Source organism: Hyla sarda, chromosome 1, assembly GCF_029499605.1.
Source record: "Hyla sarda isolate aHylSar1 chromosome 1, aHylSar1.hap1, whole genome shotgun sequence".
NCBI classification, from domain to species: Eukaryota; Metazoa; Chordata; class Amphibia; order Anura; family Hylidae; genus Hyla; species Hyla sarda.
Window position 1 is genome coordinate 107,340,065 of NC_079189.1, and position 15,219 is coordinate 107,355,283.

At 41.5% G+C, this 15,219-nt stretch overlaps 1 protein-coding gene across 7 annotated transcripts in view; it reads right to left on the reverse strand.

The window, feature by feature from the left end:
• KLKB1 (kallikrein B1) overlaps positions 1-15,219 on the reverse strand; it is a 121,527-nt gene that overhangs the window by 44,022 nt on the left and 62,286 nt on the right. For all 7 annotated transcript variants that reach the window (XM_056559379.1, XM_056559366.1, XM_056559417.1 and 4 more), the window contains 4 exons: positions 14,656-14,765; positions 14,423-14,576; positions 12,349-12,461; positions 10,362-10,536 (listed from right to left, as the gene is read on the reverse strand). In XM_056559379.1, the coding sequence (XP_056415354.1) occupies positions 10,362-10,536; positions 12,349-12,461; positions 14,423-14,576; positions 14,656-14,765 (552 nt within the window). The remainder of the gene's footprint in view (positions 1-10,361; positions 10,537-12,348; positions 12,462-14,422; positions 14,577-14,655; positions 14,766-15,219) is intronic.

Genomic DNA, 15,219 nt, shown 5'->3' on the forward strand with positions numbered 1-15,219 from the left:
GCCGTTGCCCCTGACTACGATCCTTGCTGCCTGCCTCGACCTTCTGCTACGTCCGACCTTGCTTCTGCCTACTCCCTTGTACCTCGCCTATCTTCAGTATCTTCAGCAGTCAGAGAGGTGAGCCGTTGCTAGTGGATACGACCTGGTCACTACCGCCGCAGCAAGACCATCCCGCTTTGCGGCGGGCTCTGGTGAAAACCTGTAGTGGCTTAGAACCGGTCCACTAGCAACGGCTCACCTCTCTGACTGCTGAAGATACTGAAGATAGGCGAGGTACAAGGGAGTAGGCAGAAGCAAGGTCGGACGTAGCAGAAGGTCGAGGCAGGCAGCAAGGATCGTAGTCAGGGGCAACGGCAGGAGGTCAGAAACACGGGCTAGGAACAGACAAGGGAACGCTTTCACTAGGCACTAAGGCAACAAGATCCGGCAAGGGAGTGCAGGGGAAGTGAGGTAATATAGGGAAGTGCACAGGTGATCACACTAATTGGTAATTGGGAAGATTGGGCCAGGCACCAACATTGGTGCACTGGCCCTTTAAATTGCAGAGACCCGGCGCGCGCGCGCCCTAGGGAGCGGGGCCGCGCGCGCCGAGACAGGACCGACGGAGAGCGAGTCAGGTACGGGGACCGGGGTGCGCATCGCGAGCGGGCGCCACCCGCATCGCGAATCGCATCCCGGCTGGAGGCGGTACCGCAGCGCACCCGGTCAGTGGATCTGACCGGGGCGCTGCAGAAACGAGGAAGAGGCGAGCGCTCCGGGGAGGAACGGGGACCCGGAGCGCTCGGCGTAACAGTACCCCCCCCCTTGGGTCTCCCCCTCTTCTTGGGGCCAAAGAACCTGAGGAAAAAAAAGTCAATTTTTCCGTGATGAGGTCCGATGCACATTAGGAGGGGTTCTGTGCGGAAACGCATGAGACAGTCTCTACATCTATTGTATTAACAATAAAAGATTGGACTGTCTCATGCGTTTCCGCACAGAACCCCTCCTAATGTGCATCGGACCTCATCACGGAAAAATTGACTTTTTTTTCCTCAGGTTCTTTGGCCCCAAGAAGAGGGGGAGACCCAAGGGGGGGGGTACTGTTACGCCGAGCGCTCCGGGTCCCCGTTCCTCCCCGGAGCGCTCGCCTCTTCCTCGTTTCTGCAGCGCCCCGGTCAGATCCACTGACCGGGTGCGCTGCGGTACCGCCTCCAGCCGGGATGCGATTCGCGATGCGGGTGGCGCCCGCTCGCGATGCGCACCCCGGTCCCCGTACCTGACTCGCTCTCCGTCGGTCCTGTCTCGGCGCGCGCGGCCCCGCTTCCTAGGGCGCGCGCGCGCCGGGTCTCTGCAATTTAAAGGGCCAGTGCACCAATGTTGGTGCCTGGCCCAATCTTCCCAATTACCAATTAGTGTGATCACCTGTGCACTTCCCTATATTACCTCACTTCCCCTGCACTCCCTTGCCGGATCTTGTTGCCTTAGTGCCTAGTGAAAGCGTTCCCTTGTCTGTTCCTAGCCCGTGTTTCTGACCTCCTGCCGTTGCCCCTGACTACGATCCTTGCTGCCTGCCTCGACCTTCTGCTACGTCCGACCTTGCTTCTGCCTACTCCCTTGTACCTCGCCTATCTTCAGTATCTTCAGCAGTCAGAGAGGTGAGCCGTTGCTAGTGGATACGACCTGGTCACTACCGCCGCAGCAAGACCATCCCGCTTTGCGGCGGGCTCTGGTGAAAACCTGTAGTGGCTTAGAACCGGTCCACTAGCGCGGTCCTCGCCATCCCTCTCTGGCACAGAGGATCCACCTCCTGCCAGCCGGCATCGTGACAGTATGTATTATATATGTATGATGTTTGTATGCATATAGTATGTATTTATGCATTATGTATGTATGTGTGTGTATATATATATATATGATGTGTGTATGTATGTATGTATGACGTATGTATATATGTATTATGAATCAGAACAAAAGAAAAAAGAAAGTTTCCTCCGGCTCTTCCAAGGATAACGGTGCTTGTAGTATTAAACCATCAAACCTTTAATCTGTAAACATTATAAATAGAAAAAGGTGACATCATAAAAGAAAAGTGAAACTCCAGTGTGTTTGGGCTACATATAGCCATGATAAAGAGCTACATTTTGCTCAAAACGTGTTGGAGTTTCGCTTCTCTTATATGATTGATGTCACCTTTTTCTATTTTTAATGCATACAGATTAAAGGTTTGATGTTTTAATACTACAGGCACCTTGAAAGAGGCAACTTTCTTTTTTCCTTTGTTCTGATACACGGGACACGGCCCACTCTCTGCAGTCCGTGCTCTTCTACTATACTATATACTATACTTCTGGCCCACTCTCTGCAGTCCGTGCTCTTCTACCAGCAAATATACTAAAAACTACTACAGCACCGACCCGGTAGCTGAAATAAATTTTTTTTTTATGTATTATGTATATATTTTATATCATGCATGTATTATGTGCCCAATCCCCCACACAGCACCCATAGCACCCCTCAAACACACAGCACCCCTCAAACACACACACACAGCACCCCCCCACACTCACACACACACACACACAGCACCCCTCAAACACACACACACACAGCACCCCCCCACACTCACACACACACACACACACACAGCACCCCTCAAACACACACACAGCACCCCCCCCCACACACACTCACACACAACACCTCACACACACACACACACACACACAACACCCCCAGTGCAACATAATGGGAGTTGTAGTTTTGGTCACCATATATTGTATCAGGGCATGTTGGGAATTGTAGTTGGTAACTGAAAATCCCAGCATTGCATTCCTTGAAGGAATGCAACGCTGGGAGGTGCAGTTACCAACTACAATTCCCAGCATGCCCTGATACAATCTATGATGACCAAAACTACAACTCCACACATCTTGCACTATATAGGAGTACAATTTAGATTATGGCGCAACATCCTGGGAGTCTTAGTTTTGGGTCAGCTGCAGACCCAAAACTACAACGTGCACGCTGCTCCAAGCTTGCTGGGTGCCGCATCACTTTTTCAACCAATTTGGTGCAAAAAAAAATTTCAATTTGGAATATTCCCCCCTCTGTGCCACCATCCTATAGTAAAAGTGTTCTTCTGTTTGCCAAGTAAAGAAAAACATGAGTTTTACCATTCAACTTACTATTTTTTTTCAAATCCACATCAAATGCCTCCCTATAAACACCAGCAACATACACACAAGTGGGAGGTCTAGTCAGGGCTGGTGCATGGATTTTTGACACTCTAGTCAAAACCTAATTTTGACAACCCTTTGGCTCCGCCCATTGAACCCCTTGGCAAATATAAGATCAGGGGTAGAATTAGTCCCGTAAGCCTCATGGTAAATTCTAGACTTGTCCTCCTCCCTACAATTATAACTATACTGCACCTAATGTGGGGGAACTATATTGCACCTAATGTGGGGGAACTGTACTGCACCTAATGTGGGGGAACTGTATTGCACCTAATGTGGGGAACTATATTGCACCTAATGTGGGGGAACTATAATGCACCTAATGTGGGGGAACTGTACTGCACCTAATGTGGGGGAACTGTGCTGCACCTAATGTGGAGGAACTGTGCTACTAACCTAATGTGGGGGAACTATACTACTAACCTAATGTGGGGGAACTATACTACCACCTAATGTGGGGGAACTATACTGCCAACCTAATGTGGGGGAACTGTACTACTAACCAAATGTGGGGGAACTATACTGCCAACCTAATGTGGGGGAAATATATCCCCATCCTAATGTGGGAGATTTATACTGCCAACCTAATGTGGGGGAACTATACAAAAATATAAAATTGTACTATTCTGATCCCTATAGCACTTTTATTTTTCTGTATATGGGGATGTATGAGGGTCATTTTTAGCGCTGTGATTTGTAGTTTTTATCGGTACCATTTTTTTTTTTTTTTTTTTGCTTTTTAGATATTTTTTATGGTATTTGAAGTGACCAAAAATGTGCTAATCTGATTAGTGCACTATTATAACTTTTGGGACCCCACTTCTGATTTTGCCCAGGGCCATGCTAAGCCTAAAACCGGCCCTGGATCCAATCCTCCTACACTATGCAAGCAAGAGTGTGTGTGTATATGTATGTATATATATATATATATATATATATATATATATATATATATATATATATATATATACACACACGCGTGAGCGGAGTGAGTTTGTGCTTTAGGGTGCACACCCTAATGCAGTAGGCTGCGCACGCCTATGTTGGAAGCCCTCTGATATCTTCCAAAAGTAAAAACATGTCAACTTTATGATGCAAATATAAAGTAGACATATTGTATTTGTGAATCAATATATAATTTATTTGTAATGTCTATTTTCCTTACAAGCAGAGAGCTTCAAAGTTAGAAAAATGCTACATTTTTAAATTTTTCTGCACATTTTAGAATTTTTCACCAAGAAATGATGCAAGTATCGACAAAAATTTACCACTACCATAAAGTAGAATATGTCACGAAAAAAACAATCTTGGAATCAAATTTATAAGTAAAAGCATCCCAGAGTTATTAATGCTTAAAGTGACAGTGGTCAGATTTGCAAAAAATACTCCCATCCTTAGGGTTATAATGGGCTCCATCCCCAAGGGGTTAAGGACCCAGCCAATTTTCACCGTAGGACCCGGCAGTTTTTGGACATCTGACCACTGTCCCTTTAAGCATAAATAACTTTGGGATGCTTTTACTTTTCATTCTGATTCCGAGATAGTTTTTTTGTGACATATTCTACTTTAACATAGTGGTAAATTTCCGTCATTATTTGCATCCTTTTTTGGTGAAAATCCCCAAATTTCATGTAAATTTTTAACATTTTGCATTTTTCTAACTATGAAACTCTCTGCTTGTAAGGAAAATCAGAAATATGTCTACTTTATGTTGACCTTATAAAGTTGACATGTTTTTACTTTTTGAAGAAATTAGAGGGCTTCAAAGTATAGCATAAATTTTCAAAATTTTCACAAAAACTTAAAAATCTGAATTTTTTAGGGACCAGTTGAGTTTGAAGTGGATTTGAGGGGCCTTTCTGTGAGAAATACCATATAAATTACCCAATTATAGAAACTACACCCCTCAAAGTATTCAAACGGACATTCAGAAAGTTTGTTAACCCTTTTAACCGTGTTTCACAAGAATAGTAGCAAAGTGGAGGAGAAAAATCTAAATCTGTTCTTGTATACCCATATTCTGAGCCCTCTAGTGCACCCACAAAGCACTTTACATCCACATATGAGGTATTTCCTTACTCGAGAGAAATTGGGTTACAAATTTTCGGGGGCTTTTTCTCCTTTTACCCCTTGTAAAAATAAAAAAAATATGGGTATACAAGAACAGATTTAGATTTTTCTCCTCCACTTTGCTACTATTCTTGTGAAACACGGTTAAAAGGGTTAACAAACTTTCTGAATGTCCTTTTGAATACTTTGAGGGGTGTAGTTTCTATAATGGGGTAATTTATAGGGTATTTCTCACAGAAAGGCCCCTCAAATCCACTTCAAACTCAACTGGTCCCTAAAAAAATTCAGATTTTTAAGTTTTTGTGAAAATTTTGAAAATTGATGCTATACTTTGAAGCCCTCTAATGTCTTCAAAAAGTAAAATCATGTCAACTTTATGATGTCAACATAAAGTAGACATATTGTATTTGTGAATCAATAAGTAATTTATTTGGAATATCCATTTTCCTTACAAGCAGAGAGTTTCAAAGTTAGAAAATGCAAAATGTTCAAAATTTTCATGAAATTTGGGAATTTTTCACCAAAAAAGGATGCAAATATCGACAAAAATTTACCAGTATGTTAACGTAGAATATTTCACGAAAAAACTCTCGGAATTAGAATGAAAAGTAAAAGCATCCCAAAGTTATTAATGCTTAAAGGTACAGTGGTCAGATGTGCAAAAACTGCCGGGTCCTACGGTGAAAATTGGCTGGGTCCTTAAGGGGTTAAAGGGGTACTTCGGTGGAAATTCTTTTTTTTAAATCAACTGGTGCCAAAAAGTTTACAGATTTGTAAATTACTTCTATTAAAAAATCTTAATCCTTCCAGTACTTATCAGCTGCTGAATACTACAGAGGAAATTCTTTTCTTTTTGGATTTCTTTTCTGTCAGTTCACAGTGCTCTCTGCTGACACCTCTGTCCATTTTAGGAACTGTCTAGAGCAGCATATGTTTGCTATTGGTATTTTCTCTTGCTCTTGACAGTTCCTGAAATGGACAGAGGTGTCAGCAGAGAGAAAGTGGACAGACAGAAATCCAAAAAGAAAAGAGTTTCCTATTTACTATTCAGCAGCTAATAAGTACTGAAAGGATTAAGATTTTTTTTATAGAAATAATTTACAAATCTGTTTAACTTTCTGGCACCAGTTGATAGAAAAAAAATAGTTTTCCACCGGAGTACCCTTTAAGGAGTTAAATTAGAAAAAAGGTTTTTCACTAATTTATATACACTTAAAGGGGAACTCCGATGGAAACAAGTGGAAAACAAATGTTTTCAAATCAACTGGTGCCAGAAAGTTAAACAGATTTGTAAATTACTTCTATTGAAAAATCTTAACCCTTCCAGTACTTATCAGCTGCTGTGTAATACAGAGAAAATTGTGAAGTTATTTCCAGTGTGACCACAGTGCTCTCTGCTTACACCACTGTCCTTGTCAGGAACTGTCCAGATTAGAAGCAAATCCACATAGAAACCCTGTCCAGCTCTGGACAGTTCCTGACATGGACAGAGTTGTCAGCAGAGAGCACTGTGGTCAGACTGAAAAGAAATTCACCAATTTATCTGAAGTATATCTGTAGTATACAGCAGCTGATAAGTACTAGAGGGGTTAAGATTTTTTTAATAGAAGTAATTTACAAATCTCTTTAATTCTATGGCACCAGTTGATTTTAATTTTTTTTTTTCCATCGGAGTACCCCTTTAAAGTGAATGGGAGTTGTGTTGCAGTAGCCTGGTACCACCATTACACAATGAACTAAGCCATATGCAATTGTGTATATGCCGGAGACATAGCTCTACCTGCCAACTAGACATGGTCTGTCCTGAAGATGTTAAATACCCCCCCCCCCCCCCCAAAAAATAAAAATAAAAAAAAAAATACAAGCAATTCCAAATTGTATTTAAAGGGGTACTCCGGTGGGAAAAAATGTTTTCAAATCAAATGGTGCCATAAAATTAAAGAGATTTGTAAATTACTACTATTAAAAAAAATCTTAACCCCTCTAGTACTTAGCAGCTGCTGTATACTACAGATATAATTCAGAGAAATTGGTGAAGTTCTTTTCAGTCTGACCACAGTGCTCTCTGCTGACAACTCTGTTCATGTCAGGAAGTGTCCAGAGCTGGACAGGTTTTCTATGTGGATTTGATTCTAATCTGGACAGTTCCTGACACGGACAGTGGTGTCAACAGAGAGCACTGTGGTCAGACTGGAAAGAACTTCACAATTTTCTCTGTATTAGGCTGGGTTCACACTACGTTTTTGCCATACTGTTTTCAATCCGTTTTTCTAAAGAAAACCGTATGGCAAAAAACGGATGGAACAGTATGGAAAAAAGTAAACCGTATGCGTTTTTAAACAGTATACTGTTTTTAAAAGTGCATACAGTTCCGTCAGTTTTTATAGAAAAAAAACCCATACGTTTTTGAAAATTTTGTCAATTTTTAATGGGAGGGGTCTTGGGTGGGGACTTTAGGATTCAAATGCGCATGTGCAAAGTAAAAACATATACGTTTTTCCCGTATGGAACCGTATACATGTGCGTTTCCCACTGACGTCCATGTTAAAAAAAACTTATGCGGTTGCAGTACGGTTTTTAAACCGGAGACAAAATCGTGGTCAACCACGGTTTTGACTCCGGTTTAAAAACCGTACTGCAACCGCATACGTTTTTTTTTACATGGACGTCAATGAGAAACGCACATGTATACGGTTCCATACGGGAAAAACGTGTCCGTTTTTACTTTGCACATGCGCATTTGAATCCTAAAGTCCCCACCCAAGACCCCTCCCATTAAAAATGGACAACATTTTCAAAAACGTATGGGTTTTTTTTCTATAAAAACTGACGGAACTGTATGCACTTTTAAAAACAGTATACTGTTTAAAAACGCATACGGTTTACTTTTTTCCATACTGTTCCATCCGGTTTTTTTGCCATACGGTTTTCTTTAGAAAAACGGAGTGAAAACAGTATGGCAAAAACGTAGTGTGAACCCAGCCTTACACAGCAGCTGATAAGTACTGGAAGGGTTAAGATTTTGAAATAGAAGTAATTTACAAATCTGTTTATCTTTCTGGCACCAGTTGATTTGAAAACATTTGTTTTCCACTTGTTTCCATCGGAGTTCCCCTTTAACCCCTTAACGACGCAGGACGTATATTTACGTCCTGCGCCGGCTCCCGCGATATGAAGCGGGATCGCGCCGCGATCCCGCATCATATCGCGTCAGTCCCGGCGCTAATCAACGGCCGGGACCCGCGGCTAATACCACACATCGCCGATCGCGACGATGTGCGGTATTAACCCTTTAGAAGCGGCGGTCAAAGCTGACCGCCGCTTCTAAAGTGAAACTGAAAGTATCCCGGCTGCTCAGTCGGGCTGTTCGGGACCGCCGCGGTGAAATCGCGGCGTCCCGAACAGCTGACCGGACATCGGGAGGGCTCTTACCTGCCTCCTCGGTGTCCGATCGACGAATGACTGCTCCGTGCCTGAGATCCAGGCAGGAGCAGTCAAGCGCCGATAACGCTGATCACAGGCGTGTTAATACACGCCTGTGATCTGGATGAGAGATCAGTGTGTGCAGTGTTATAGGTCCCTATGGGACCTATAACACTGCAAAAAAAAAGTAAAAAAGAAGTGTTAATAAAGGTCATTTAACCCCTTCCCTAATAAAAGTTTGAATCACCCCCCTTTTACCATAAAAAAAATAAAACAGTGTAAAAAAATAAAAATAAACATATGTGGTATCGCCGCGTGCGTAAATGTCCGAACTATAAAAATATATCATTAATTAAGCCGTACGGTCAATGGCGTACGCGCAAAAAAATTCCAAAGTCCAAAAAAGCGTATTTTGGTAACTTTTTATAACATTAAAAAATGAATAAAAAGTGATCAAAAAGTCAGATCAAAACAAAAATCATACCAATAAAAAGATCACGGCACAAAAAATGAGTCCTCATACCGCCCCGTACGTGGAAAAATAAAAAAGTTATAGGGGTCAGAAGATGACATTTTTAAACGTATAAATTTTCCTGCATGTAGTTATGATTTTTTCCAGAAGTGTGACAAAATCAAACCTATATAAGTAGGGTATCATTTTAACCGTATGGACCTACAGAATAATGATAAGGTGTAATTTTTACCGAAATATGCACTGCGTAGAAACGGAAGCCCCCAAAAGTTACAAAATGGCGGTTTTTTTCGATTTTTGTCGCACAATGATTTTTTTTTCCGTTTTGCCGTGCATTTTTGGGTAAAATGACTAATGTCACTGCAAAGTAGAATTGGCAACGCAAAAAATAAGCCATAATATGGATTTTTAGGTGGAAAATTGAAAGGGTTATGATTTTTAAAAGGTAAAGAGGAAAAAACGAAAGTTCAAAAACGGAAAAACCCTGAGTCCTTAAGGGGTTAATGGGAGCTGCACTGCAGAAACCTGAAACCATCAGTGCACAATGAATGGAGCAATATGTGTATACCAGAGATGTTGCTCTACCTTACAGCTAAGGTGTCAGATGTCCTGTGGATAGCCATCAATTATAAATGCCCGAAAAAACACCCCCTCAAGAATTTTTTAACAGAAACTTAGGCTGGGGTCACACTACGTTTTGTAACTACGGTTCCCGTATACGGCTGGGAGGAGGGGGGGGAGAGCGGGCGGCGCTTAATTGCGGCGCCCGCACTCAGCCGTATAGGGAAACCGTATTTAATGCATGTCTATGAGCCGACCGGAGTGAACCGCAGCCTCCGGTCGGCTGCTTTTTCGTCCGTATGCGGTTTCCCGACCGTAGGCAAAAACGCAGTCAACCACGTTTTTGCCTGTGGTCGGGAAACCGCATACGGCCGAAAAAGCAGCCGACCGGAGGCTGCGGTTCACTCCGGTTGGCTCATAGACATGCATTCAATACGGTTCCCCTATGCGACGGAGTTCAGGCCCCGCGATTAAGCCCCGCTCCCCTCCTTCCAGCCGTATACGGGAACCGTTGTTACAAAACGTATTGTGAACCCAGCCTAAGCTGTGGCCCCAGTAACTAAACATTCTGCACATAATAAAGTTATCTGTATTTGTGAGGATATACTGTAGATACTTACTGCACAACACAATGGGCAGCTGTTACAATCCACTGGTTGCTGATAATGGATCCACCACACACATGTCTACCAGAGGATACTTTAAGATGGATGCTTACTTGCCATGGCCATTCACCGAGAGTGCTACTCCTGCCACCGACAATTCTGCCTGCCTGATCGACAGGCATTCCACATCCTATAAGAGCAAAGAAGAAACTTCTAAACCTTTATTTTGTGAGCTTTCACTTAGATTCATGTATGGTGCATAAATAACCAAATATATAGAACAACTGTAAGAAGTTCAGTTACCCTTCAATATTTTGATGTATTATTTTAGAACAGCAATGAATCACAGTAGGGTTTTATTACTTTTTTAAAGCACAGTTTAGACCTCAATCCACATACACCACTCCTTGATCAACTGTAGTAAGTACAGACAAGGGAATTGAATGTAAGAAAATTGAATGACCAACAGACTTCTTTATAGTTTGTTTATTGATATTCAATGAATTAAAAAAAAAATGTTGCTTTCTCTCAGTAGGAAAATAACTTACCGTATATACTTGAGTATAAGCCAAGTTTTTCAGCACAATTTTTCGTGATGAAAACGCCCCCCCTCGGCTTATACTCGAGTGAACTCTCCACCTGTCAATTCCTTCATCAGTGGTCTTCAACCTGCGGATCTCCAGATGTTGCAAAACTACAACTCCAAGCATGCCCAGACAGCCATCGGCTGTCTGGGCATGCTGGGAGTTGTATTTTTGAAACATCTGGAGGTCCGCAGGTTGAAGACCACTGCGGCCTTCGTCATCATCCAGACATCCCTTTAGTTTTCTACTCGCCTCCCCTGCGTCCGTGATGTCCCTGCGCATGAACGTCCCTGTGCATTGTCGTCAAGGCAACGTTACTAGTCCGGGGTGAGCCCGGAACGGAGAAGAGGGCTTCCCGGTGAAGATGGACAGCCCGGAACGACTAACCCTTCCCACTGGACGGTCCCTGCAGCATTGATGGCCTAGACCAGCTCACCCTTCCTTCCCAGCGAGGGGAGGTGAGTAGAAAACTAAAGGGGGGGTCTGGATGATGACAAAGGCCGCAGTGGTCTTCAACCTGCGGACCTCCAGATGTTTCAAAACTACAACTCCCAGCATGCCCGGACAGCCGATGGCTGTCCGGGCATGCTGGGAGTTGTAGTTTGGCTGTCCGGGCATGCTGGGAGTTGTAGTTTTGCAACATCTGGAGGTCCGCAGGTTGAAGACCACTGATGAAGGGATTGACAGGCGGTGATGATGAAGGGGGGGATGATGACGAGGGGGATGATGCCACGGTGATGATGACGGGGGTGTTAATGACGGTGGTCTGGATGATGACAGGGGGGGATGATGACATGGGGGATGATGTTTTTCCCCACCCTAGGCTTATAGTCGAGTCAATAACTTTTCCTGGGTTTTTGGGGTGAAATTAGGGGCCTCGACTTATATTCGGGTCGGCTTATACTTGAGTGTATACGGTAATTGTAAATAAAACTTCCCACTACCAGCCCCTCTGCTTTGAATGAAGGTTAGTCATTTGCGGTCCTTGGTGGTACTACATCCCTTTGCCACGCTAGCAATTGTCGGCATGGCTTGGGCCTATGAACACAACATCTCAATGTCATGATTAGATACCATAGTCACTTGCCATCAACATGAACCTCCCATCACTATCCAGCATTCTAAAGAGAAGACGGACTTCAAGTAGATCTTAAAATTTTTAATCAAGTTTTAAAAAATTATTACATTTGTTTATAAAACACAGGAGCCTAAAGGATTTAGAAAGAAGGATAAACTTTATGAATTAATTGTTAATGCATCAAATGTATCTGTTAATTTACAGATACATTTGATGCACTAACATATGGCAGATTGCACATGACTGACAAAATAAGAAATACTTATTTGTTCAAATTGTTCAAATCTCATATAAAACAGTAGAGTATACTTAATTTATACATATAAAATATTTACTTTACCTCCAACTGTTCTGGTTTTGCACAGTCTTAAGGAAAATCCTGAATTTCCTCCTTTCCCATATTTTATAGCAGTTGGCAAGCCGTTGGATGACATCATCAATTGGCATTTGCACCTTCATGAGAATAGGTATATTTGTATAAAAGTGTCCATTTACATACATCTGTTATAACATACGTGCTTTTTACTGTTAAATATATTAACCCCTTAAGGACCAGGCCAATTTTATTTTTGCATTTTCGTTTTTTTCCTCACCTTCTAAAAATCATAACTCTTTTATATTTTCATCCACAGACTAATAAGGCTTTTTTTTTGTGTGACCAGTATTCCTTTGTAATGACATCACTCATTTTACCATAAAATGTATGACATAACCAAAAAAATACAATTTGTGTTTGGAAATTAAAAAGAAAACCGCAATTTTGCAAATATTGGAAGCTTTCATTTTCACGCCGTACAATTTACGGTAAAATTTACATGTGTTCTTTATTCTGTGGGTCAGTACAGTTAAAATGATACCCATCATTACATACTTTTCTATTTATTATTTTTAACCAAATTAGTACTTTTAAAATCCCTCCATTTTGACGACCTATAACTTTTTAATTTTTCGTATAAGCGGCGGTAAGAGGGCTCATTTTTTGCGCTGTGATCTGTATTTATTATTGATGCCATATATGTGTATTAATATAAAACTTTTATACATTTTTTTTACAATTTTTTTTTTAATAAAATGTGACAAAAAAGCTGCAATTTTGGACTTTTTTTTATGTTCATGCCATTCACTGCACAGGATCATTAACATTATATTTTAATAGATCAGACGCCGAGATACCAAATATGTTTATAATTTTTTCTTTTTTTTTACACTTTTTAAGGGTAAAATGGGAAAAAGGGACATTTTAAATTTTTATTGGGGGAGGGGATTTTTCAAAATGTTTTTGTTTTTTTTTTCTTACTTTTTTCACTTCTCTTTTACACTTTTTTCTGTCCCCATAGGGGACTATTTATAGCAATAATTTGATTGTTAATACTGTTCAGTGCTATGCATAGATCATAGCACTGATCAGTGTTATCGGTGATCTTCTGCTCTGGTCTGCTCGATCTCAGACCAGAGCAGAAGAAGCCAGGAAGGCATTGGAGGCAGGTGAGGGGACCTCCATCCACTGTGTTAGCTGATTTGATCCCCGCAGCCGTGCCGCTCAGATCAGCATAAAATTTTAAAGGCAAACATCCCAGGGGTTAGGGGTTAAAGGCAGACATCCGAGCGATCGAGGATCGCTACGATTCTCGCGGTCATGATTCTCGCGGTCATGTACAGAGTGTAAATGTACGTCCTGGTGCACAAAGTACCGCCTCAACAGGACATTTACATCATTGGTCGTTAAGGGGTTAAATGATTGTTATAATGATTGCACTTGGCCAGGCTTTGCATTCTGCAGTTACAGGTTGGGGCCAATAAGCTCTGATGGATATTTTATTCCCCCTCAGCCTTCTAACTTGAATTCAGCTTTGTTCTAATTCAGTTCTGTTTGGTTTTTGGCTTTGTAGTTTTGACCTGTTTGTTTAGCTTTTAGCCTAGTCCTTTTTGTCTTGTGATCTGTCTGTACTCATAGTTGGTTTAATCCTATTTTGTTTTGTACTCTGCCACGGTATGGGTCCTGATCCATTGCGTTGCCCTTATATGTAGTGTTGTTTTACTGTGTTTAGTCTTGTGCGATCCACAACCTGTGTATCCTGATCTGTCTAGAATCCTGTTGCATTCTGACCTGTTTGTGTTTTGTAGTCCACCACGGTAGGTATTGATCCTTTACTTCTTGCATTGTCCCTACCTGATGTTGTTTTACTGTGTTTAGTCTTGTGCGATCCAGAATTTGTGGGTCCTGATCTGTATAGTATGCTGACTTCAGTTACTTGTTCACTCACCTTCATTCCTGGTTAACCTGGTTAACTATATCCCCTGGCACTATTCCATGCCCTATGTGAAATTTATACTAAAGGATGACATTTTCAAATTGATCATTTAATTTATTACCCTTCAAGCCATAGGTACATGAGATTGGCCTATAACCTTACTTGTTTTGATTACAATCATTTGGTTTGTAGGTGAAGAACTGGCATCGGATGTTATTTGTACAAAGTTGTTGACAATCTTTTTCCCCATTAACTTCTCCAACATGAAGATTAGTGCCAAGAAAAACTGTGTTGTTAACTGAAGGCAATGGGCATACTACAGAGAGAAAATAATATATGGCACATTAGTTTACAACTTTCACTATAGTCCTGTAATCTTTTGTTATTGTTTTTACCTGAAAGGCTCGTTCTACATGACAGGAGGCTGAATCCTGATACAACATTGTCTTTGAACAGAACATCACTAGGTGCCGATTGTTGTCCTGTCTTTAGATAACAAAGATGTCTAAAGCAAATATAATTAAATAAATTAGAAAATTACTGTACTGCAATATACTGTAAAACCTTACAGCCAACAGCACAGACTAGTACTGCACTAACAACTATCTCAATTGTTTTATCTGTATAGTCACATTTTAAGGGAAGACATGAGGACACAAAAAAAAGTTTCACAAAAAATGTTTTCATTATTTATTCAAACATAAAAGACAGAGCATCATACAATAGTGAGATAGCTCAATATAGATCAAAGTACAGGGTGGGCCATTTATATGGAAACACCTTAATAAAATTGGAATGGTTGGTGATATTAACTTCCTGTTTATGGCACATTAGTATATGTGAGGGGGGGAACTTTTCAAGATGGGTGGTGACCATGGTGGCCATTTTGAAGTCGGACATTTTGAATCCAACTTTTGTTTTTTCAATAGGAAGAGGGTCACGTGACACATCAAACTTAT